This window comes from Rattus norvegicus, chromosome Y, assembly GCF_036323735.1.
Source record: "Rattus norvegicus strain BN/NHsdMcwi chromosome Y, GRCr8, whole genome shotgun sequence".
Taxonomy (NCBI): Eukaryota; Metazoa; Chordata; class Mammalia; order Rodentia; family Muridae; genus Rattus; species Rattus norvegicus.
Genome location: NC_086040.1, coordinates 55,144,523 through 55,171,246, shown reverse-complemented (window position 1 = coordinate 55,171,246; position 26,724 = coordinate 55,144,523). Strand labels below are relative to the sequence as shown.

The window sequence follows — 26,724 nt, the reverse complement described above, 5'->3', positions numbered from 1 at the left end:
CATCTACAGTTGAGAAACAGGATTCATTAGGTTTTGTTAGTCAAACTAAACCTGCTCTTCTCTGATTCTGATTCTGCTTGGATCAGTTTATTGGGTTTCCCTGTGAGTTCCAAGACCAACTCCCTGTTACCTGCCTCTCTTTCCCCAACAGTCTGTTTTTCCCTCAAACTTCACCTCAGAGAGTCTATCTATTTTTGGCCCCTCTCCACTGCTTCCTAAACATCCATCTTTTTTTTCCCATGCCATCCCTGCTCCTCTAAGCCTCATCTCCACTTTTTTTCTCTCTCTAAAAACCAGAACAGCTCAGTCCTGTTAGTTTTAGCCTTGTGACATTAGACTTACTGTTCACAGCGTTGACTTTTCTGGCTTCCTCTAGATATTCCATCCACCAAAGCCTGTCTCCTCCACCAAAGTGGTCAGACACAACATGTCACATCACACATTTTAATTTTTAGAGCAAAAACAAATTCCACTGGAAAAGATACTGGAGTTGTCAAAGGCCCTTGGGTATCTGAAACAAAGAAAAACAAACATTTTCCCCCAATCCAATAAATTACCCATCTATGTCCCCCACACTTTGTGAATTTCACCTTAACTGATCTTTTCCACCAGATTATAGATGTAGATGTGGACGTCGCCATCAAACTTGATGAAGAACACAGAAGGCTTGGCTAGAACTTGGTAAATGACTTTGCCTATCTTTTTGGACCCGTCGCTTCTGGTGTAATGCACACATTGACCTGTTAAGATGTCGCTGTCAGCGTCTGACTTCACCTCTGCTGGAGGAGTCTCTGGAATGATACGGAGGTTACCTTCTGCGTAATCCTCCAGGAGTTGGTAGATGTATAGAACTGGATCTTTCTCGTAGGTGATATAAAACCAGTCCTTCATGATTGGCACCTGGGCTAGGACCACCCCCCTCCAGTTGTCCTTAGAGCCATGTTTGTTCTCAAATTTATGCTCCACAGCTCGGCCAACCATGGCACTTGCGAGATGGGCATCTTTCACTTGAGGAAACACTACTTTGTGAGGCAAGACCTTAAGCTTTAAAATCCTCTCATCGCTGTAAAGTTCAAGTGCATAAACACAGTCAATCCCGTCATACTTGACCAGATAGAGAGAGGGATTTGTTGGCAGTTGATCTAGAACGATGGCCTTCCATTGTGTGACGGGCTCATCACCTTCCTTCCATCCATGAGAAATTCTGCAGCCCACAATGTTCCCCAGGGCCTGGCGAGAAGGCCTTCTCCTCCGCTTCTGGAAGGATGGTGTGCTCATCCTCTTCAGAGACATCCTCTTCTTCATGGCTGTAGACCTAGTGTGGTAGGCCACGGCACTCCTGGTCCACTCTCTTGTGGCTATCGTTCTGTGTTCAGGATTCATACTTGCCCTTGGCCAGGGTTTGAAGAGCTTGCCTGCTTAAACCATACACAATGCTGTTGCCTCTGTCATATGAGTGCCTGCAAGAACAATTTGGTTGGGGTGAGGGAGCACTGGACCAAGGCTCTTGTCTAACAGAACTTTGGAGGGGGTGAGGAAGGTGATGGTAAACAGGTTTTAGCATCTGAATCTAATTCTGTCATAATCAGAAGCTCATAGTAGGGCTGGGCAATGGTGGAGCACAACTTTAATTCCAGCACTCAAGAGGCAGAGGGAGGAAGACCTCTGTGAGATCAAGGCCAGCCTGGTCTACAGAGTTAGTTCCAGGATAGCCAAACCTACCCACAGAAAAACCCTGTCTCAAAAATCAAAATCTAAAGTTCAAAGGGAAATGAACAAATGGTTTTCTACAGCTCAGAATAACATATTCAGTCACATTTCTTGGGCCCATGGCACTTTGCCTCTGCTGCGGAACCTCTCCTTGAATGGCTAGGTCAGTGTGGGATTAAGTATCCCTGTCCCTCACTTTAAACAAGCAGAACAGAAAAAGGATAACAAAGGACGGAGAAGGGTGGCCACACCCCTCTTATACGCTCTGTGAGCTGTGTGGCAACATCCACAACTATCTGTCCAGAGACACAGCACACCAGTCCACTGGCTTTCTGTACTGTGCATCCAGACCCAGCCCCAGGTTTATTCCGCGAAGCTGTTGCATCTTCGACCACAACAAGATTCTTTTGTCTAGGCAACAACAGCCATTTAGAAATAAAGTCTCCTGCGGTTGGGATTTAGCTCAGTGGAAGAGTACTTGCCTAGCAAGCACAAGGCCCTGGGTTCGGTCCTCAGCTACGAAAAAAAAAAAACATCAAAAAAGAAATATTATCTCCTAAAATGTACATTCACAGAGAGGAGCTTTGGCATTTTAGTAGAATTATGAATTAGATATTGTTAGCAAAGGATAATAAACTCTTAGACTGACTAGCCTAGACATTCCGCCTAGCTCTCAAACATGGAAGACATTAGAACATACGGTTACTCGCTGTACGAGGGAAAACTATTAGCTTTCTGGCCTACAAGGGTCCCAGTTATCTTCATAAACGTATTTACCGAAAGAAAATGTCCTAGTCGTCCAGATTCTGTCTTCTGAAATCGGTCAGGCACCAAAAGCCTGTTGAACAATTGTGGGGTTCAGGAGCTGAACTGGCTTTCACACACCGCTGGGAAGATAGTGAACCCACCTTCAAGGTGTCAAGCGCCCCCTAGTGGAAGAGATGTGCAACCTCCGCCCAGTGTCTGTGACATAATCCAGGCTCTGCTTATGTCATAGAAGCCCACTCAGGCCAGTTCGTTCCCTAGTTACGCTTAGAAACTTCCAGTATCTAGGTTTTAGCATCTCATGTAGACTCCTGGAGACCAAAATAAAGTCCCCACCCAAATATTCTGATGACTCGAGACAGAATCTACCCAAGTAGATCTTTTCATGCATTTTTTTTTTCTGAAGAAGTCTTTGGTTTCTGAGTCACCAACATTCTTGGTGGTTATTTTCCCAGCTCCTATCTTTTCTTTGGTTATCTTTAAGCCATTCTCCGTATCAGACGTATTGCTAGCCTCTCTTTCTCCGAGGCAGCCCACTGGATAGCACACCAAAATTAGCTTTATCAAAACCCACATTTAGAGGAGGGCCATTTTTATTCAAACAAAGCTGGAATTTTTACAGGATTAAATACCTTGTATTGAAGTCAATGGCAATCATTAATTATGAATTCTTTGAAAAGAGGGAGGAAAAATTAGCTCCTGGACCTGCTTCCAAAGCTGGGATAAACTGAAGACAAACCCGATATCGACCAGTCATATTTTAAATGTCTTTAAAGTTTACCTGCACATCTGGTTACAAGGAATTTATTAGATCAAATGCAGTAAAACAGGATGAAATAGATGAGGTAATTTTGTTTTTGAAATATGGGTAGACAGAATAGTGGAAGCAGGTAAGTATGGAATTTACCTGTAAATTAAAGGGCACTTTAATTGTTTGTGTCACATAGTTCTTCAGATCTTCAAAAGGATTCTTTTCAGAACCCTGCCCTGTCCCCACTACACTCTGACCATCCCTTCCCTCTTCCCAATAATTCCCTTCCACTTTAACATTATAATTTTTTAAATGTACTTAGAGCTTAACTTATGGCAGCTTTTTAAAATCTGTCTACTTTTCTAAGTTCACCGTCTTCTTTTTATCTCTTCTATCTTAATTTTAAGCACATTTTCCTTCACATTTTGTGTTTTACTCTCTCTCTCTGCTCTTATGACTCCTCTGCTATTTTATGACTGTTGGTCCACTATGTGGCTGACGTCATTGTGGGGTTAATTCAAATGGCATGATTTTCCCCAATTTCTCCCCTTCATCTTACTTCTCTAGGCACCTGCTGATATTTATAGCCTTCGGGATTTTTTTAAGCCTGGAAAGCACACAAACACACACATACATACACACACAAACACACATACATGCACACACAAACACACACACACACACAAACATACACATATACACACTCAAACATTCAAATACAGAGAGAGAGAGACAGAAACAGAGATAGTTACAGAGAGAGACAGAGTGCCCATGAGAAAACATGTAATATCATCTTTCTAAGAACAATAAACAGAGCCAACTTTCAAAAAAGTGAAGAACAAGTAGGCAACAAGAAGAATAATCTCATCATAGCCATCAACTTGAGGAGGAAAGAGTTTGTCTCACTCAAGGCTTCTAGGTACCTGTCTGTTACTGAGCGAAGTTGGGGCAGGAACTCATGCAGGACTCTAGAGGCAGGAAAGGAAGCAGAGACAACTTAGAAATGCTGAGTACTGGATTGGTATCCATGACCTACTCAGCTTTCTCTCCTTCTCATACTACCCAGGGCCACCTTCATGGGGGATGACAGTACCCATAGTGGGCTAGACCCTTCCACATCAAACATAAAAAAAAAAAATCCTTACTGATGTGGCCAAAGGCAAATCTGATGGAGGCAATTCTTCAGCTGAGGCTCCTTCTTCCCAGGTTGAGTCAAACTGACAATAAAAACTAACCAGGACCAATGCATATCCATTTTGATTGCCACACTGTGTGAAATAAACAAGCCATTCGAATAACCTTAGCTGTTGATCACTGGATGAATGGCTTAAAAAATGTGACATACATTGATGTGATTTTCATCTATGTGTAACAGGAAAGGGTTTTGTTCTCAGAAAAATGGATTGAACTGTAAAATACAATATGTTGTGTGAACGAAGCCAGAGTCAAACAGACGGTTGTGAAATTTATATTTTAATAAGGGATATTAAGTGAAAGGGGGCATTTAAGTATAGAAAGGGGAACAGCAGGGTGTGTGTGTGTGTGTGTGTGTGTGTGTGTGTGTGTGTGTGCAGGTGTAAATGGAGGTGAGTGGTGAGGATGAAGTTAGCTAATATACAGTATAAACTGGTACAAGGAGTCACAAGTAAGCCCACTGACTTGTTCATTTAAAGCACACAGCTATATGAGAACTGAGTGTAAAACAATGTTTTGAATAAATTGGGGGTTTATAGCTTAGAGATACCATAAATTTTATTCATATTTTCCTTCCCACAGGTGGCTCTTTCTTTTTCGAGCTTGATACTGGTGACAGGATATGCCAATGAGCTTTGGTGTCTGTACCTCATTAATCACCCGGAATTCAGGTAATTCAGTGAGGCTACCGTGGGGAAGGAGATAGTTAGAGATCTTAAGGGTACACGACGTGGGAAGAATAGTGCCCACACCCACTATAGATATCCAAATATTCACTCTCATCTCTGGTTTGAATGTGTTCGCCCAAAAGAAATTTTCTGAAGATTAATCCCCAGTGGGAATGTAGTTGTGAAGAATTGATTAGGTCAAGAGGGATGCGACCAACAAATAAAGATCCATTAATGATGCTATTGGGGAAAAAGGTTAAATTATGAAAGGGAGTTTGGCTCCCTCTCTTGTCTTCCTACCCATTGGATCCCTTCTGTGGTGACAACATCCCACAAGAACTCCTTCCTGTTCCGATGGTCTCTTCATTTTGGATTTATAGGCTTCTGAATCAAAATAATACAGAATTTGCGTCATTATAGACTAGCCAATTGGTGCCATTCTGTTTGACCATACAAGCATGAACATGCCTCAGAATTGTGAGCAGCTGGGTCATATGGGAAATCGAAGCTTGCAGAGAGGACTAGGTTGTTAGTGCTGACTGAAGACAAGATGGGTTCAGGGTTAGCGCATGTGCTCTTCATGAAAGAAACAGCACAGAGGAAGAGTGTAGATTGTAAAGATGCAGCTTGGGCGGCAATAAGACTTCTACTATTGGCTTTGTGGGGACAAGGAGCCATTAGGTAAGGGGAAAGATAGCTAGGGATAGCTTCAGCCACTGCTTTTGGCTAGCAGAACCCATTTTAGAATCCTTATCTTCGAGGATGTAAAAGAAAACTGCCTGGAGTCAGTTGATACATAAGTAACCATCAAGAGTGTGTCCACTATTACAGAGGGCCCAGGAAAAAGCCTGATATTGGAAGATCCTTTACCTTCAAGATATGGAGACTTCTCCCTGGCATCACTGGGCAACCTATCTAAGTCGGTAAGGGCATCCCACTAAGTCCAGATCAGTGGTTCTTAACCCTTGGATTGAGACCCTTTTGGGAGATCAAATTGCCCATGCAAAGGGTCACATATCATATATCCTGTATATCAGACATTTACATTACAATTCATAACTATAGCAAAATTATAGTTATGAAGTAGCAATAAAATAATTTTACAGTTGGTAGAGATTTATTAAAAGGTTACGTTAGGGAGGTTGAGAACCACTCTTCCTGACCCCTCTAAAATATGCCTGTTGGTATAGACTGGAGGTTTAATCCCTTTTAATCAATCAGGCAAATCCAGAAAAACCAAAACACCTTCAAAAGGTTATGAAGGATAAAAGGCCACTGTACCCACAGTGTCAGGACTGCTGACATGTTACACAAATGATGTCAAAATGGAAATCATGTAACACCATGACCTTGCCCCTAAATGAAAAGCAGAGGAGAAAAACCAGTTCCGTGGTGGTGGCACTGAGAGAAAACCATTGTCAGAATTGTCAGCAAGGATTTTAAAGCAACAATTCAAGTGTCGTCAATGAGAAACTTCCAAAACAAAAGTATTCCCATAATCTTGGTGAGGTAATAGAAGAAATAAGCGAAAATCAAATAGGAACTCACTGAATTAAAACAAAGTCTAAGAGTAGGAATTGAAGACATGCCTGGCAAGATGAACAATGAAGTGGAGTTTAGAGCAGGCAGAAGGGGCTGTGGAGATGGCTCGCTGCTTAGAAACACTGCTTGCTCTTGCAGACGACCAGGGTTCAGAGGATCTGATAAACTCTGTTCAAAACACACACACACACACACACACACACACACACATACACACACACACACACACACACACTCCATAGAGACAAAATTAAAAAAAATTAAAAAAAGAAGGAGTCAGGTATGCCCCTTTAGTCCCAGCACTAAGAAGCATGCTGATCTCTATGAGTTCAATGCCTACCTGGTTTATACAGTGAGTTTCAGGCCACCCCTAAATACATAGTGAAACCCAGTGTCAAAATAAAACAGAACAGTGTGTTATATTTATTTCTGATAATGTAGGCAACAGAGAAACTATTACTACAGAGAAAGAACTTACTGTTGAAAGAATCAGTGGGCTGGAAGGAGACCCCAATTCTTTGTGTCACTACTCCATCACAGCCTCAGCCTGAAGCAAGAATGGGTACAGCTAAAAGGAAGCAGGGTGATTATGAATAAAGCTGTGGACACGCATCAGCCCATCAGCAACAGAAGCAGGCAGAAAACCAGCTTGGATGAGATGGCTTCGCCAGCCAATGTCTCTGACTGACAGTCCCTAGTAGCACCAGGATGTTCTTTTCCTTCAAGTACACTGGACTTTTCAGACACTCAGAAACCACAGAATTAAGTGTGGCAAATGCCTAAGAAAAGATGTCTTGTGGGACATATTTGTTTATACAGGCTTCATGTAGCTGAGGCTGGCCTCAAACACACTATGCACCCAAGGATGATTTTGAACTCCTGGTTCTTCTCCTGGTCATGGGACTATGGGCATGTACCACCACACCAGGCTTATGAGGTACCATAAGTGGAGCCCAGAGCTGTGTGAGAACCAAGTGAGCACTCTGTCCACAGAGCTGCATCTCCAGCCCCTCGGGATGTGTTCTGGTAATACAACAAAGCTAAAATAGAAGTCTTCAATTAGAGACAACAGGAGTCTCCCAGTCCACAAACATTAAATTACACATTCACAAGTAATACATATGTCAACAAATAATGAACCTATGTAACAGTAAGAAAAAAAAGAAGAATATAGGAAACATACTATCAAAATGTGTGAGACATAACTATGAAGGTGCTAATAGGAAACTTTATTTACAACACTAATTCTTAGAGTAGAAACAAAGACCAGCAACCTAAATTTTTACCTACACTAGAAAATAAGAAAATAATTAATTCAATGAAAAAATAATTGTAAAAATGAACCCCAAATCACTAAAAATAAGAAATTAACAAAAAAAGCCAATGAAACACAATTAGTTTTTTTTTTTAAGCAAAGAATGATATTTTGTCGTCTCGATTAGACCTAGATAGAAAAATATAAGGTCCATTCTGTTTGGCGATGAAAAAAAAAGAAAAAAAGAAATTGCTGTGTTTTAGAGTTTATGCTGAACACTGAACACTGAACCTGGTACCTCAGACAAAAATTAAAAAAAAATATTCATCGTTTAAACCCTTCTTAATGACAGTGTTTATACTCAACTTGTCTCACCTATAATCTGTTTAATATCAGACAAGATTTCCAGGGTTGCCATATAGAGATTATGCAGTGTTGAAATGGAAGCATAACATTCTATTCTCAACACAGACTCTGGTTGAGAACATCAATGTTTTTATTACAAGGAAACTAACACAAGATCCAAGCCCAGTTTCTCGAGGCATTGTCGCATCTTAGAGCCATTTCTTCAGACAGCACTTCAGCTGTGTCATATTTTTCTGCAAAAATCAAAACAGACTTGTTTACTGCACTGTTTGGTTTGCCGTGCTGCTTGGGAGATCCTGGATCATCAGACATGACGAAAGTTATCTCCCACACTTCCAAACTACAGCACTGGTATCAGTGTAGAGGAAATAGGAGAGACATAAACCAAAAAGGAAAAAAAAAACTGTTGTTGTTTGGAGAAGAGTCATGTCACTAGGCCAAGTTGACATTGGACTTTCTTTGAAGCCTAGCTTCGCCTTGGACTTACTATTTAACCCAGGCTTGCCATGTACTTACTCTGTAGCAAAGGATGGCCTTGGATATAGGATGTAGCCCAGGCTGTCTTTGGACTTACTATGTAGCGTGGGCTATATTTTATCTTGTGATCTTCACGCGTATTGAGAATATAGGTATGCACTACCACACTCAGCTTTGTATCTGTTATTATAAGTGACTCAGCTGTGGCCCCTCATTTGCCAGCCTCCCTCAACATCAACAACAGCATCCACAATCACCTACTAGGATAATCCCATCCTTTAACTAATTTGTTAAGGTAAAACTTTACAGAACAGAGAGTCAACAGGGTCCTCCTCCTTATTAGAACACATTTCTGTGGAGGGATTTGAGTGATTGTTTGAGTGAGCCAGTCATACCTTTACCTGGTTCTGATATTAATACCAAGACGAAAAAAAAAAAAAGAATAAGAAAAGAAAAGTAAAGGAGATGGGTCAAACACCGGGACTTGAACCTTAGCAGTTGAGGAGATGGCTCACGGGTCTCAGGTAAATGATGGGTAGACCTTGTGGCCCACACAGAATCCCAGTCAAGGGAGGTAGAGATTGGGCAGAACCCCAGTGCAAGATAGCTGTCAAGACTAGTCATATTGGTGAACTCTGGGTTTGACTGAGAAATGCTGCTTCAATGAATAAAGTAGAAGAGAAAATAGTTTAGTCCCTACATTATACACTGCATGTACAAGTATGTATACACACACACAAACCCACACCCACACACACACACACACAGGAACAAAACAAAAAACCTTGGACTTAAGTCATTTCCTCCACTGTAATAGTACATAGTAGGAGATGGGGAACTAAATAAGCGTTCCTTTTCACCCCCACAAAGACCAACATACTTATGAACCCTCAGCTTTGTATCTGTACAATCTGCTGAGGACTCCCAGTTGTTTAGTTTAGTCTCCCCACTCTCTAACATATTCTGGTGTTCTGTTTCAGGAATCCTGAGCTGGGACTTGGCTGACTTGAGCCTTACTCCCAGTCTTGGATCCAAGAAAACTTTCAGCTGCCATGTACTGATTCTTGGACTTCCCTGCAAAGGTAAGCTGACTTGGATTTCTCAAGAGGCTATGCCATGAAGCCAGAGAAATTGCGGCTGTCTTACTCTGCCATTTATTAGCTTAGAGTATTGGGAAATTGGCTCAACGTTTAACCCTTATGTCCCTCATGTATAAATGAGCAGGCGAACAATTCCAGTTCATCAGTTCTACATTAGGAGTGAGTTAGAAAACATGTCAAAACGATTAGTGCCAATGTGTTTTATGAATGATAAGCAGTATTATATATGATTTGTAACATTGGAAAGTATTGTACCTGGAACGTAATGGTTTTCATTATCTTTGCACAGATGATGTTGAGGAAAGCATCTAGGATGCAGAAATGCTTCCTTTTTTGCTTTGTTTCCAAGAAGCATTTCTTTCTTCACCAATTATTTTTTTAAAACTTACTTTCCACTCCATCTCCCCTTAGGTGATTAGGTTAGAACAGGGTTTGGAGAGAGGGATTATAAAACGTTGTTGTACAGACTATATCTACAAGATCAACTGTTGAGTTCAAATGGAGGCACCCTCCATGGATAAGTGATGCTCCCTCTGAAGCTATTGATTCCTTTTATTTTATTTTATTTTTTTTTTGATTTTCATAAATTTGTTTCGATGGCTAGTATTGGAAGAAAGAACCTTGGTTGAGGAGCTTCCTTCATCAGATTGGCCTTGACTATGTCTAGGTGGCATTTCCTTGACTGTTAACTGATATTGGAGGGCCTGGTCTACTGTGGGCAGCACCGTCCTATAAAGGTGGGTCTGGGATCTATAAAGGTAGTTGAATGTGAGCTTAGAAGCAGGCCAGTGAGCAGTCTGTAGTTTCTGTTTCACAATCCTGTCTTGGTTTTCCTTGATGATGGTCTGGAACAGATAAGACGAAATAAAGATTTCCCTTCCCAAGCTGGCTTTGGTGAGTGTATTTATCAGAGCAACAGAAAACCAAAATTAAGCAAAAATCACAGTGCCAGATGTGGGATGTGTTTCTGAAAGTTGCTGACCAGCGAGATAAGGAAAGCCCTCATAACTTTACAGGTTGTTGCCATTGTTCTTCTTAGCCCTCTAGAACTTGATGGTAAGACCCTTTTGCTGAGGACACTGAATCCTTTTGGTCACAGGTCACAGAAGTGTCAATGTGAAGTTGAGGTGGAAGCATCCTCTATAATGGCTAGCCTTCATGGTTCAAGAAAGTGCTAAGTAGGCTTCCAGGGGAGAAAATCATCGACAACCTTACTCGGGGGTGAACAATTCAAGCTAAAATGTCTGCCAAGATGTGGCCCTAATGTGTTAGTGGCATCAGAGTCAGGGGAGTAACCAGTGGCTTTCCAATCATATGCAAGGCATATTCCACACAAGGGAATACATACCAGGTTCTGTAAACTGGTCAAGGACCTATGGTTAGGGTGATGTAGGCCCTATGAAAGAACCTAATGGTAAATACATTGTCAAACTTCCTTCCAAACATCCATATTTGTATCTATAGATCATGGTTGCATTCAGCTCTCATAAGAGAAGAAGCCTCTGACTACCATGGGCAGAGACGTACAGCTGGACAAAGTGCTGGGAATCAGTGGTGTTGAACTGTTCAGATAGAAATAGGACAGCTAAGTCTTCTCCTCCAAGGTGAGAGAACATCATGAAAAAGTGGGTAGAAGGAATATAAGAACCAGAAGATGGGGTAGTGGACAGCAAAAGGATATCTTTTAGATTGGACCTAGTCATTGAACTCTTAAACTGATGGCGGCTATGGTCATGGGACAATACTGGCCCCCTCAACAACACATTATAGATGGGAGATGGTATAAAGACCCTTCCCTCCCTTGGCAATCAACATTTATTGGAGGAGGGATTCTATCCTGCAAGCTTAGATTTTTCAAGACCTCCTTTTGTAAGAGTTCTTAAACTCTTTAACCTTCCTCTAGCCCACCACGTACCAGAGGTAGTGGAAAGGAAAGGACAATAGGACAAACAAAGAACGATGTGGACCTGCTTAGAAATAGTTCTTTGTGGCGACTTCAATCTTCATGATCAGGATATCAGTTCAGTTTACATGAATCAGCAGAGGTAGGTCGATCTACTTGCAAACACCATTCACGAATCACCAAGGACATTTCAACCCAGAAGAAATTGCTGAGCTTTTCAAATGGCCTCGGTCAGAGGAGGCAGCAAGAAGCCACCTCAATGTCACCACAAGAAGTTCTCTGGTGCTTTTCACCCTACAAAATCATGACAAACAATGGTCAGTGAAGAAGGAAAGGTGAACCAATGCCACAGCATGGTCAATAAGACCAGTGTCATCAAAGTCCATTGAGCATCAGCGAAGAGTGGCAAGGCAAGCCAATGCCATGGTGTTGCCCACTGCTGTCCAGGGTTATAATCGTACCCTTTCTAAACATCACATGCCCTTTTCCCAGGCAGCTATCAGAAACACCATGTGTTTTTTCTCAGCAAAACATCCTCTCCTAAGACAGTTTACAGAACAATATCCATGACACAGTTGAGTCTCCAAAGAAACCAGAAATTTCTGCTTCACTCCCTTCTTCATTCCTGTACCTATAGATAAGTTGTTCTGTTGAATTCCGCTGTACTCATGTAATTAATTAAACTTAGGGATTACACGCAGAAAGTAGACTTGAAATAGGAGGGAGGACTTACTCAGAATATCAGTGTCAATTGGAGAGGGAATGGCGTGAGAGAAAGGGTTGACCAAGGGGATGACGGAGGAGGATGAGGAAGCAAGCAAGGGAGAACTGAAAAGGGGATGGGAGAATGTGGGAGGGGAATGAGGGAGGGGAATTGGGAAGGGAAACACAGGAAGGAAATGACTAAAACTCATTATATATGTTTATGAAATTGTTAATGAAAAAAATCAAAATCGTTTTTTTTTAAAAAAAATAATGTTTCTCTTTTAGAGGGTCAATCATTACAACTTAGGGCTTATTTTGTTGGATCAATCTTGTCTTTAAGGCTTTTTTATTCCTTTGAGCAAATTGTCAGATATGAAGTTTTAGTTCGAGTCAGTTCTGTCCAGGGTTCTGTGTAACTGAACAATCAAGTCAATAAACACTTTGTCTTTATCGTCAAAATACCAGTGAGTTCTCTCCAGTAATTTTCCTTTTATCACACTCCACCCACAGCCCTTCTCAAAATGCTGGCTGAATTAAGTACCTGCCACTGAATGGGACAGAAGATCAAACCAGTGGAAGTGAGAAAAAGCAACTAAAAGCAAACAAAGTAACAAACAGCAAAACTTCTTCCCTCTGCATCTGGGATTCCATTTTATGGTTTTGGAGAGTCTACTACACTGAACAAAATGAAAGAGTAGAGACTGAGGTGGTGTTTAACTTAGTGAAGAAAGGCAGGCATAGCTGCAAATGGGTGGGATGGGGGTGTTGGCTGTCAGCGCGGTTCCTCTCTTGAAGATGTATGTAAACACCAAAGCTGAGAATGAAGAGAACCTCCTAGGGAAAACAGTTATGCCAAAATTTATGAATACAAGAGTGTTTGTATCACACTGACTGAACATTCACACAAATAAATCACACCGCAAGTCTAGTATGCGTGTTTACACACATCAAGTGGTGCTGTGTTTGGGGGGTTGTATAAACAATGATTGTATATGACTGGACAGGTGGCTTGGCAGTTGAGAACCGTTACTGCTCTTGCAGAGGACCTGAGTTCAGACCCTGGCAACAACATGGGGGCTCACAAGCTTTGATTACTCTTTTTCAGTTCTGTGCCCTGCTCCTGTCTCTTGTCTTGATGAATACACATGTGTGCAGTTGCCTGACCAGAAGTCCTGGGATGCTTTCAATACTGGTAAGTTGATTGAACACAAACTGTTTGCATTACAAGCTTTGCTTGTAAATAATTCTTTTGGTGACCCCCAATTAGATTGTACAAATGCCTCCTGCCGTTTCCAGACATATGTACAATCACCTTTGCTTGGAGAAAGGAGTTAAGTGTTATTCCTTCTTTGAATGAAGAGGATGATCTAAGGCTACACTCCTCAGAGAAACAATATATCAGGTACTGTACGAAGAAATATGCATCTAGGCAACAACAATAAATGTTCCAAGCTAATCTGTGCCGTAAAGTAAAGTATGGAAAATACCACTCCTTTATTAGTAGTATTATTAACCATTGTTTTTGTTTATATTTCAAATATTACCCCCTTTCCATAAGCCCCAACTCCAAATATTCCTCCTCTTTGTCTCTAAGAGGGTGACTATGCAATCCCCATTCATTCTTTCCGCACCCCTCTCGAATCACTCTTCTCTGAGACATCAAGCATCTGAAGGACCAAGTGCTTCCCCTTCAACTGATGTGAGGTGAGGCAGTCCTCTTCTATATATGTATGGTACCAGACCATGTATATTCTATGGTTGGTGGTTAGGTCCTTGGGAGCCCTGAGGGATCTGGTTAATTGATATTGTTGTTAATTAGAGGCTCCTTCAGCTCCATCATCTCTTCCCCTACATCTTCCATTGGGATCTGTAGGCCCATTTCAAAGGTTGGCTGTGAATATCTGCATCTATATCAGTCAGGTGCTGGCAGAGCCTCTCAGAGGACAGCCATACCTGACTCCTGTTTGCAAGCACATCTCAGCATCAGCAACAGTGTCCATTTTGATGTCTGCAGATCTCTGGATGGCCTTTCTTACAGCATCTGCTCCATATTTACCCCTGGGTCCTTTCTCCTTATGCCTCCCATGTTAATTTTCTTCCCCCCTCTACTTGGGATTGAAACAGTCCCTCTTTGTCCATTCTTGTTAATCTTCAGAGTGTATATTAGTTTATTGTGGATATTCTGAGCTCTTGGGCTAATTTCCACTTACAAGTGATTGCATTCTATGTGTGTTTATTTGTGTTTGTGTTACTTCACTCAGGATGATATTTTCTAGTTTCATCCATTTGCCTACGGTCTCCTTATGGTGTCCTGTAATTCTTTAAGGGATTTTTGTGTTTCCTCTATAAGGACTTCTATCTCTTTACATCTGTTGTCCTGTATTTCCTTGATGGAATTATTTATGTCCTTCTTAAAATCCTTTAACATCATCATGTTAAGTGATTTGAAGTACAAACATTACTTTTTTCTTTCCTGTTGTGTTGATGGTATGCTAGCCTTGTCTTGGCGTGAGAACTGGGTTCTCATGATGTCATGTAACCTTGGTTTATATTGCTTAGGCTATTATACTTCCCTCTCAACATCTCGTTATCTCTGGGGTTAACTGGTTTTCCTGTCTCTGATAATGGATTGATCCTCCTGTAAGCCTATGTGTCAGGACTCCAGGGACACTAGCTCTTCCTTGAAGGATCTTGTGTACCAAGAGCTGTGAATCAGGTTCAGTGACAAGGAAAAGATAGAAACCAGAAGTATCCTATAACAGACTGCCCCTCTGTTCCTGGGTTCTGAGGGCTCGAGGCAGTTCCCCCTGAAAAGTGGTGGTCTCTCCTGTGATCTTGAGTGTGTCACTACTCCTGGAAGTCCAGCCATTTCCTGGTAGGATATGGGGAGAGAGAGATGAGGTACAGGTTCAGCTCTGTAAACACAGCTTAGGGTCCTCTTGGTTTTTTTTTTTTTTTTTTGGTTCTTTTTTTTTTTTGGAGCTGAGGACTGAACCCAGGGTATTGTGCTGCCTAGGCAAGCTCTCTTCCACTGAGCTAAATCCCCAACCCCAGGTCCTCTTTTTTTTAAATCTTTCACTGAAAGATCTCACAAATGAAATTTGACTCTGTAACCACTAAACCCCTAGGAATGATCATCTCTTTGTATTTTCAGAGATGGGACCACAAATGATTGGCACCTGGCATTTTTACATGGGTGCTATCAATTAAAAGTAGGTATCTTTTTCTTTCATGTCAAATGTATTCCTAATTGAGATAATTGCTCACTCAACAAAGCATTGCTGCTGAATATGAAATACACTATCGTTGACAAATAAAATTATTTAGTCAATGTCATCTAGGTCATTGAATTGTAATATATTGAAGAACTCTCATAAATACTTCATGTTGGTTTAAGCAATGCCTGGAATGCATATTCATTAAAACAAAGAATAGTATAAAGTTTATTTTTACAACTTACTGAATCATGTAATAAATAATAAGTCTCCATTAATGTACCAGGCTCCATAATAGTGGTATAGATTAGGAATGAATAAAAAGTATTATGAGCTTTCTCTTATAAAAATTGCATTACGATATAAGAAAAAAGAAAGATGAATGCATAAATCAGTTTGTTGGAGTTGATTGTATGCAAATAAATGAGGAATCTGTCTTAGAAATAAGGTCATGGAGATTGTCCTAAGGAAGTGAAAGCTAATTCAAATGAGGTGAAAAATAATTGAACTATATTTTGGGCAATATTACTATAAACATAAGGTCAATAAAAGGAAAAGAGCTTGACATATACAAAAAGTAAATGTGAAAGTAGTTTGTATAGATTAAGTGATGGAAGAGAGGACCAAATAAAGCTGAAGCTTAGATATCACAGATGGGCTTACAGAAACAATATGAGAGATGTAAATGTTTATTTATGGAAAATGTCTAAGAAATCATTGATTAGTTTTAAATCACTTTATTTAACTCTCTATGTACATACTAAGGGATTCTGGTTACTTATGTATTATGATATGATACACAGAATGATTTGAAGGATCTTTTTATGTCAATCTGGAAGTAGTGTCAGTGATAAAGAAAAAGATTCATATCAGACAGCTATGTTGGAAATTTATGTGTTTGGTAGTAGACTGATTATGGGGAGGACCAGAAGAAATAAAGACAATGTCTTGTTTTGTGCAATGAAAATATGTTGGAGTTATTTACTGTGATGTGGAAAATTTCATTATAAGGGTATTTAGGAGAATTTTAAAGGAATATATTTTAGATCGATTTACTTGAAGATGCTTGAGAGAACCTCTAACTCACTAGAAATTCCAATTTAGTGTTCATGGTTTGGTGATTAAAGCCATTACTCAGACCATGAATTAATAGCTGTTATATAACAAAAATATTACTTTACAAGGTTTATTTTTTCACAATATATCTGGTAGTTCTTATTTCATTAAGAGCAAACCTATGCTTACATTAGATGCTTGTTTAGCACATGAGGACAAATAATTTGCCTATTTACTTACTGCAAACATTTTGGATTGCAATTAGCATTTGATCCAACTTTATGGGAGCTGACACAGGAGTTTTATTAAATGTAATGGCTCATAAATGTGAATTTCACAGAAAGAAGTTATTTGCTCATATTTTGTAAAGTTACAAACTATAGAAGAGTAAAAATATTTAATAAATAACTAGCTCTTCTACGTTTTCTCTTTAGTATTATAGCTTTTTATGATATTCATGCAAAAATCCGTATCCACATGATATTTAATTATAATATCCAGTACTATTAAACATATGTACAGCATTTTATAACTATGAATGATATATGCTTTCAGAAAATTTTCATCAAATGAGCCAGAAATTCTTCATGATTTCAACACCGCATGGCCATTGGGAACAGAATAAACCACAAATAAGGAAATGCAGAAAGTGATTGAAACACACAAATTTCTTGGTTTTAAATTTAATAATTATGCTAGTTACGGGATAGAGCTTTGAAATTAGAGTCAATGACAGGATGAACAACACTTAAGAAGAGTATTTAAATTGAATTTTTACTAAATAAAAGAAAACATTGGATGTGAAGGTAAGCTACATTTAGCAAAATGACCCTGTTCTTCTGCCACTATTTATTCATTGCTTTGTTTTTTGTTCCTATATTATGTTCTAGAAACATCTCAATGATTCTGGTTATTCTTAAATAAATGAACATGCAGTTCAGCTGATCTAATATTCCACATTATCTTAATGTTCTTCTTTATCTTTAGATATTAAAATTATAGAGAATTATATTGATTAGAATAAAATTTTATTGTTTCTTTATCATATGAGAGAAGCAGTTATTTACAGAGAATGGATACCTGATCTTTTCTATATAATCTCAATAGAATTTTAAACCATATATATTAGATCGGTCATTCATACATTCCCAAAAGAAACTCATTAAATGTTACTACACATATAGTATGTAAAGGGGGTGATATATTGAAATAAAAACATCACCTATGCAGCTACAATCATCTATTATCCCAATGATGAAAGCCAATACTAGGAAGAGAAGATGGTACAGACACATTGCAGGATAGATCAGCATCATTCAAAATGAAGATTGAGCTGAAAAGTGATTTGAACTAAGTATAGTTAAGAATAATGTAAATAAGTTTAATGTTATGAGAACTAGTTTACCAGTTATGGTTCCCTTATCCCTTCTTAACTTGGGCAGTCACAATTTCTGCTCTGTGGAATGAGACAGTCTCCACATTTTCTGCCCTCACATATTTCAGTTTGTCACTTGGTCCTCATGACATCCATTTACCTGGCGATGAATTTTTCTTCTTGGAAATTTGAAATGTTCATATTTCCTGACTTCGGAGAGAGGGTTAAAAGCAAATGGGAAGTGAGTGACATACCATAACTCTTCTGTATTATTATCAAAATGTCTTTTTTACAGGGATAGGATTCTTGAGGTGAGAAGAAAGGAAAGGTGCTGCTTTATTTGAAATATGTTCTTACCTCATTCTGTGCCCCTGTAAAGGGCCCAGCCTTATCTGTCAGGCCTGGCCATGTTCCTGTCAGTACTCCACTGCCTTCCTCATGCAGTTCTTAATTCTAGATCCTGCTTGCCACTCTAGGTTTCATCTTGACCAGATTCATCTCATTTCCCTGTGATCCTGCTTTGAAACATATGCAAGTTTTTTTTTCTTTTGTCTCATTTTCAAATTTTTATATGTTTATGCTAATTTTTGTTTAACCTGTTTTATGGAATCCTTAGAGGAGAATTATTCATGGATGTCTGTTTTGATTGGAATGAGAAAATAATGAAAAAGAGCCTCTTTTAAATTTTACAAGACATTTTCATTTCAATGTATTTCTCTTACCTAAAAACACCATGCTAGTTTATCTCCCTGTCTTGTCCTGAGTTCTTTCTTCCCATTGCTACTTGAATACTGCATCTTAGGACTTACTGCAGAACCATAAATAATGGCATACACATGGAACGAGTTGATTCTTCTACACTTTTCTAACCCTTTTTTAGTAGTATCGTTTTAATCTCTTGAGCTATTTGAATTTATTTAAATCACTGTAGTCAATAGTACAGTACTATAGTGCTTGGGCCTTGAAAATATCTGTCATTATTGCCTTGTCATAGTTTTTCAGCTCAGGGTTGGGCCTAGTTACATATTGAAACTTTAGTCCAAGAAGTTTGTGAACTTGGAAATAACCTAGACAACAGCTATCAATATTTTCAAATGGTATTTTAATACATGAGGGCTATGGAAACCTTTAATAAATCATGGAAAAGCAGTCTGAGATTCCTGTTTCTGTAAAGTACTTGAAAAACATGAAAGGGAGAAAGACCATGGCCCACTCACTTTTGTCTTCACATAGGGTGCTCAAATGTGACTTTAGTTTTGGTGCCTTTTCTGGGTAGAATGTAAAGTTTTTCATGGTAGTTTGCGGTAATGGTTTGGTTCTATTAATGTACCCTTTTGTTATTGTTTTTGTTTTTTTTGTCTTCATCATTCCCAATAGGGCCATGGTTCCCACACTTTGTATAGATAAAATGTGGACTCAGTATGGCTATTATTATCCTGGGGAACAACCCACAATTTTGGTAAAAAATGTTCACAATTATATAGTTGACCATGGTTTGAAATTCTTCCTTGCCATCACTTTCTTGCAGCAACATAAGTGTTTACTTCCGCTTCAATTAATTGTATTGACCACCGTATAATCATATTATGTATCTGTGTGTAGGGGGAGTGGGATTCTTTAAATTTTCTGTGGTATATGGTTTTATTCTTCCATAATTATTTTCCCACCACCACATGAGCACAGCACACTACCTGGCATTATTGCATGCTGGGATCATTGGGGAAGGGTAGTGTGAAATTCATCACTGTTCTTTGTTTCAGAGATTCTTATTTTTAATAAGTAATCCATCCTATTGAAATAGCTAATTAACTCCTGTATTCGCCTTCATATATGGCTGCTGCTGTGAATAAATTGCATTTTCCATTGATAAACAATAACAAAATCCCATAAAGGCACAAACATACATAAAGAGGGACAAGTATTAACAAGGAAAAATGCATTTAAAATGGAGAAAAAATATAAGCAAAATGAGATCAAAAGCTATAGTCAGAAAATATGAAATTAAAAATTTCATTATAAAATTCCAAATTTGCAAGGTTAGATAATACAAATATATATTCAATCAAAGGGAAAACATTAAATGCAATGTATGCACAAAGAGTTAACTCAAAATGTAGTAGATAAGCCAAGGTTGGAATGGAGAACTCACTCATCCTACTGTAGAGGCAAAAATGGAAGAACTACCACTAGGTTTAACCCAGTCTTTATTGCATAGTGACAAACCATTAAGAAAGATGGTGTTTCAAAAATACTACATAAAAAATCATCGATAATTTAAACAAATACAAAAAATAATAAAATATGGAAGAACAGTCCAAGTCCATGGTGATCTGATAGGATGCATAGGATTACTTCCATATTCTGGTATCAAATGAGGCCTTTTTTCTGAATGAGTATATGGTCACATCGGGAGAAGATACAATGAGTTGCATAGGGAAAGGTATATTCTTCTGATTTAGGATGAAATGTTACCTAAATATCTGTTAATTCATTTGGATTTTTTAAGTTATTAAAATAACTTCTGTTATTTTAACCATATTTGTTTAGTTTCAGTTTCCATAAATTGTCCGTTGATGAGAGTACACAATTGAAGTCTCCAACAGTTTATTGGGTGTGGTGCAATATTTGCTTTGAGCTATAGTTATGTTTCTTTTATGAATTTAAGTGTCCTTACATTTGAAACATATTTGTTCAGAATTGAAAGTTCATCTTAGTATTATTTTTTATTTGACAAGTATGGTTCCTTTCCTTATCATTTTTGATAACTTTTTGTTGAAAGTAAATGTTGTTCAATATTAGAAAGGCTACTCGAGCTTGTTTCTTGGGAACATTTGCTTAGAATTTTTCTCCATTGTTTACCCTGAGGTACTCTGTCTTTGTCTCTAAGGTGTATTTCCTGTATACAGCAAAATCTTGGATCCTCTTTATGTTTTCAGTCTCTTAGTTTATATCTTTTTATTTGGGAAATTGTATCCATTGATGATAAGAGGTATTGAATGAAAAGGACTGTTGCTTCCTGTTATTTTTGTAGTTAGAAATGTAATTACAATTGTGTGGCTGTCATCTTTTGGGACAGTTGAACGTTTAATTCCCTACATTTTGCTAAGGTGTTGTTTCCCTCCTTGTGTTCGAAATTTCCATCTACTATCATTTGTAGGGTTGGATTTGTGGAAAGATATTGTGTACATTTGGCTTTATCATGGAATGTCTTGGTTTCTCCATCCATGGTAATTGAAAATTTCACCAGATGTCCTAGCCTGAAGATGCAGAAATGAATGCACACACCTATGGTCACTTTTTCTTTGACAAAGGTGCTAAGACCAAGAAATGGAAAAAAGACAGAATTTTCAAGAAATTATGGTTCAACTGGATGTCAGCATACAGAAGAATCAATTATATAAATAAACTCCCGGGGGGGGGCAAATGATCATCTTTTTAGATGCTGATAAAAAATATTAAAAAAATCAATATTTCTTCTTGTAAGATGTCTTGGAAAATATTAGGAATTCAACGCCCATACTTAAACATAGTAAAAGAAATATTACAAAAAAAAGTTGCCAACATCAAACTTACTGGAGAGAAACTTGAAGCAATACACAAAAATCACGAACTAGAAAAGGTTGCCTAATCACTACTTACCCCATCAATATAGTACTGTAAGTCTTATCCACAAAAATTAGACAAAAACATGAGGGTAAACAGAAAAATTTAGAAAGCAAGAAGTTAAAAATCACGATTTTAGACGATGTGATTGTATATTTTAGTGACCCCAATAATTCCACCAGTGTACTCCTTCAGCTGATAAACAACTTCAGAAAAGTGGCTGGTTGTAAACTTAACTCAAACAAATCAGTATCATTCTACTTCAGTGATAAACAGTTTGAGGAGAAATTAATGAAATGACAGCCTTCAAAATAGTCACAAGTAATAAAAAATACCTCAGGTTGACACTAAACAAGCAAGTGAAAGTTCTGTATGACAGGAACTTCAAGTCTCTAAAGAAAAATATTGAAGAAGATTTCAGAAGTTGGAATAATTTCCCATGCTCATGCACGTGAAGGGTTAAAATTGTAAAAATGGCCATCTTGCCAAATGCAATCAACAGATTCAAGGCAATCACTGTCAAAATTCTAACTCAATTCTTCACAGAGTTAGAAAGAGCAATTTGAAAATTCAGTTGGAATATCAAGAACCCCATGATAGAGAAAACGTTCATCAACAATATAAGAACTTCTAGGGCAATCACTATCGGTGACTTCAAGCTGTATTACAGAACAATAATAATAAAAATTGAATGGGAATGGTAAAGAGACAGTCAGGTAGATCAATGTAATAAAATTGAAGGCCCAGAAATGAAGGCACACAACTATGGCCACTTGATATTTGACAATGAACCGAAACCATCCATTGGAACTATAAGATTTTCCACAAACAGTTCTCATTCGACTGGAGGTTAGCAAGTAGAAGAACGGAAATCAATCAATTCTTATCACCCTGTACAAAGCTCAAGTCGAAGTGGATCAAGTATCTCCACAAGAAACATATAATCTTTAACTAGTAGAAGAAAAAGTAGGGAAATTTACTGAACAGAATACCAATGGCTTTGCTCCAAGTTCAAGAATTGACAAATTGTACTTCATAAAGCTTTTGTAAGGCATAGGTCACTGGCATTTGGAAAAAGGTAAAATCAATAGCTTAAGAAAAGATCTTTACCAATCTTCAATCTGATAGAGGGCTAAAATCAATCTATACAAAGACTCAAGGAGTTAGACTCCAGAATATGAAATAGTCCTATCAAAAATGGTGAATAGCACTAAACAAAGTATTCTCTACTGAGGAATATCAACATCCTTAGTCATCAGGTAAATGCAAGTCAACTAATTCCAAGGTTACACAGCACAACACTCATAATAGCTAAGATAAGAAATTCACAATAGATTCTGGCAAGGAGGAGGAGAAAGAGGAACTCTCCTCCATTGTTGGTCAGATTGCAAGCTGGTATAACCATTCTGGAAATAGGTCTGAAATTTTCTCCCAAAGTTGGATATAGTACTACCTGAGGATACTACAATCCCATTTCTTTGATATATACCCAAAAGATGCTCCAACATATAAGAAGGACACATGATGCTACAGGTTGAGTGCAACCTCTCTTTTTTATAATAGCCAGAAGCTGAAAAGGAACCAGATGTCCCTTACCATAGTAATGGATAAATGAAATATAGTACATTTACACGCCTGTGTTTTTCTAACCTATCAAAACCAATGTTTGCATAAAATTATTAGGATAGATTAGAAATTATCATTCTGTGTGAGGTAACCCAGTCCAAAAATAAAAAAAAGGTATACATTTATAGGAAGTGTGTATCAGCCCAAAAGTGTAATATATATAAGAAAGAATTCACAGGTCATGTTAAGCCCAAGCAGGAAAAAGACCAAAATGCAGATGTTACATTCCTTCTTAGAAGGGATAAAAATATTCATGGGAGGAAATTCAAGGATAAAGAGTTAAGCAGGGATTGAAGAAAGGGTCAAACAGAGACTGCCCCATGTGGGGATCTGTCCCATATGCAGTCACACAAACCAGTCACTATTTCTGATGCCACCAAGTCCTTGTTGACAGAAGTCAGATATGGATGTCTCTTGAGAGACTCTGACAGAACCTCTTGACACTGGGTAGGATGATTGTAGCTAAACATTGGATTGAACAGGGGGGGTTCAATGAAGTTGTTAGAGAGTATACTTAATGAGCTGAAGGGATTTGCAAAAGCCCAGGAAGAACAACAATATCAACCAACCAGACCCACCAGAAATTCAAGGGATTAAACCACCCACTAATGAGTACAGATTGAGGGACTTATGACTCCAGCCACATATGTGTCAGCAGATTGTTCTGTCTAACATCATTGGAAGGAAAAGCCCTTAATCCCGTGAAGGCTTCTATCCCCGATGTAGGGTAATGCCAGAGCATTGAGGTTGAAGTTTATTGCTGATAATTGGAACAACGTCAAAGAAGACGGGCAGGGATGTTATGGAAGAAAAAGGGAAGGAAATAACATTTGAAATGTAAATACATAAAATATTCAGGAAAAATTATTAAATAAAAATGATACCTTGTCTCATTAAATTAATAATACAGTAATTATCATTTCCCATTTCTGATATTAGTACAAAAATTAGTTTGGTACTAATTTCCTTTGGTCTCTTTTGCTGTCTATATAATATTTCCCTTTTTGTTATGACTTCTTTAAATAAAATGTATTTTACAATTTAATGGAATATAGAATGAAAAAATTATTGACATAATTGGTGACTTCCCTTTATTAAAAGATGGACAACTCTTTGAAGAAAAAGAAACTGTAATGGATAATATCAAAATAAGTTTATAGGATTTGTATATCAAATATTTTTGGTTAATAGCCACAGTCAGGAAATGAACCTTATATTTACGCTTTATGGTATTGGATTTCGGGAAAAAACTCAATGATCTTAGATTTTATAATAATGTACATAAGTCATTTATTATTAAAATTTTTTCACAGAAGGAATTTATCAACGAATAAATATATACTTTGTAGCAAACATTTCTAATATAAATAGAGCAAATTAAACATATATATCTTTTATGGACCAAAGATGAACAATCATGTTTAAAAGGAAGATATAACATTGAGTGTACCTACATTTGAAGTTGAGTTGATTCATGCTTCCATGTATTTCTTTCTAGACACGTAATAAGAAAATTAGTGTTGGAAAAAGCTAAAAATGCAATTAGAAGGTTTAATCTTGTATTCATATCTAAACAGTGCTTTGAAAAATATACAGAACATATTTCATATATAGAGAGTATATATACATTATATATATATATATATATATATATATATATATATATATATGGTATATACAAAAAAATCTCAGTGCCCATAAATTATCATTATCACTAAAGCAATTTCCTGGTCATATTAGAGTTGAATTATCAAACACACACACACACACACACACACACACACACACACACACACACACACACACAGTTACCTAAAATTCAAACATATTAGCAAATAATATTCATTCAGATAAAACTAATTAAAACGGATGAATTAAATTTACAATATAATGTCTCCCAAAAGTATGCTTTCTAGCATATAAAATATTGCCTTATGATATGTGGTAAATCTACACAAAGGAATAGTACTCAGCTGTCAAAAACCTTGACTTTATGTAATTTAAAAGCAAATGGAGGGAACTGGAAAATGTCATCCTGAGTGGGGTAACACAACCACAGAAAAACACACATGGTATGCTCTCATTGATAAGTGCCTATTAGCCCAAATTATTTAATTACCCTAGATGCATAGAACACATGAAACTCAAGACCGAAGATCAAAATGTGAATGCTTCACTCGTTCTTTAAAAGGGGAACAAGAATACACTTGGCAGGGAATTGGGAGGCAAAGATTAAAACAGAGGCAGAAGGAACACCCATTCAGAGCCTGCCCCACATGTGGCCCATACATATACAGCCACCCAATTAGACAAGATGGATGAAGCAAAGAAGTGCAGGCTGACAGGAACCGGATGTAGATCTCTCCTGAGAGACACAGCCAGAATACAGGAAATACATAGACGAATGCCAGCAGTAAACCACTGAACTGAGAACAGGACACCTGTTGAAGGAATCAGAAAAAGGACTGGAAGAGCTTGAAGGGGCTCGAGACCCCACATGAAAAACAATGACAACCAACCAGAGCTTCCAGGGACTAAGCCACTACCCAAAGACTATGAAACCTCATAGGTAGCAATGAATAGCCTAGTAAGAGGACCATTGGAAGGCGAAGGCCTTGGTCCTGCTAAGACTGAACCCCCATTGAACATCATTGTTGGGGTTAGGGCAGTAATGGGGGGTGGATGGGGACAGGAACACCGCCCCCCAAAAAAGAAAAAAAAAACAAATACATTTAAATGAAAATTCTATACTTACAATTAAACAGAAAATCTAGATTTTTATAAAAAAATAATGAACAATAAATATACTTACCAAAAAAAAAAAAAAAAGAAAAGAAAAAAAAAAGAAAAAAAGAAATATGGGCAATTGCATTCTAAACACAACTATGCAATTGTATCTAAAACAAATGTGCTATTTGGATGCAGGAGAAATAAACCGTTTTCTTTTACAAACTGATAGCCTGTATATTATTGGTGTGGGACAGTTAATGCTTAGCGTTATTCCTTTTTTTTTTTTTTCTGGAGCTGGGGACTGAACCCAGGGCCTTGCACTTGCTATACAAGCGCTCTACCACTGAGCTAAATCCCCAACCCCTATGCTTAACGTAATTAATGAGGAGTATTTATGGGTCTTTTTTATTTTGTTGTTGCCACATACTTTTTTCCTCTTCGGATAAATTACTACAGGGTTATTTACCATTTCTGTCCTCTTGTGAATATCCCTTATTTCAGAATTCGGTTTCCCATTTTAAGACTACGATTGCTGCAGAGACATGGCTTCCTGGTGATTAGGCTATGTAAAGTTTCTCCTCTTGTGTTGATGTGAATGATACATTTGCTCAGTAATAAATTCTAATCTAGTATCTGTATTCTTTGAAAACGTGTTGAAAGGTGATCCAAGCCCATTTATGTTT

General features: G+C 38.1%; 1 protein-coding gene across 2 annotated transcripts; it reads right to left on the bottom strand.

Annotated features, from left to right (window-relative positions):
- Window positions 1-430: 430 nt before the first annotated feature.
- Window positions 431-2,657, bottom strand: LOC134484495 (Y-linked testis-specific protein 1-like). 2 transcript variants are annotated; one of them, XM_063280678.1, is made up of 3 exons: window positions 2,488-2,657; window positions 591-1,460; window positions 431-511 (listed from the first exon to the last, which is right to left on the bottom strand). In XM_063280678.1, exon 2 carries the CDS (start codon window positions 1,381-1,383, stop codon window positions 592-594), a length of 792 nt encoding a protein of 263 aa, XP_063136748.1. In that variant the 5' UTR covers window positions 1,384-1,460; window positions 2,488-2,657; the 3' UTR covers window positions 431-511; window position 591. The 2 variants fall into 2 exon arrangements, with proteins under 2 accessions (XP_063136748.1, XP_063136747.1); XM_063280677.1 differs by having other exon boundaries at window positions 431-1,460; window positions 2,488-2,646.
- Window positions 2,658-26,724: the final 24,067 nt, after the last annotated feature.

What these genes read in the sequence shown, in the direction of transcription:
- LOC134484495 (XM_063280678.1), bottom strand. Translation starts at nt 1,383, where the DNA reads ATGAATCCTGAACACAGAACGATAGCCACAAGAGAGTGGACCAGGAGT.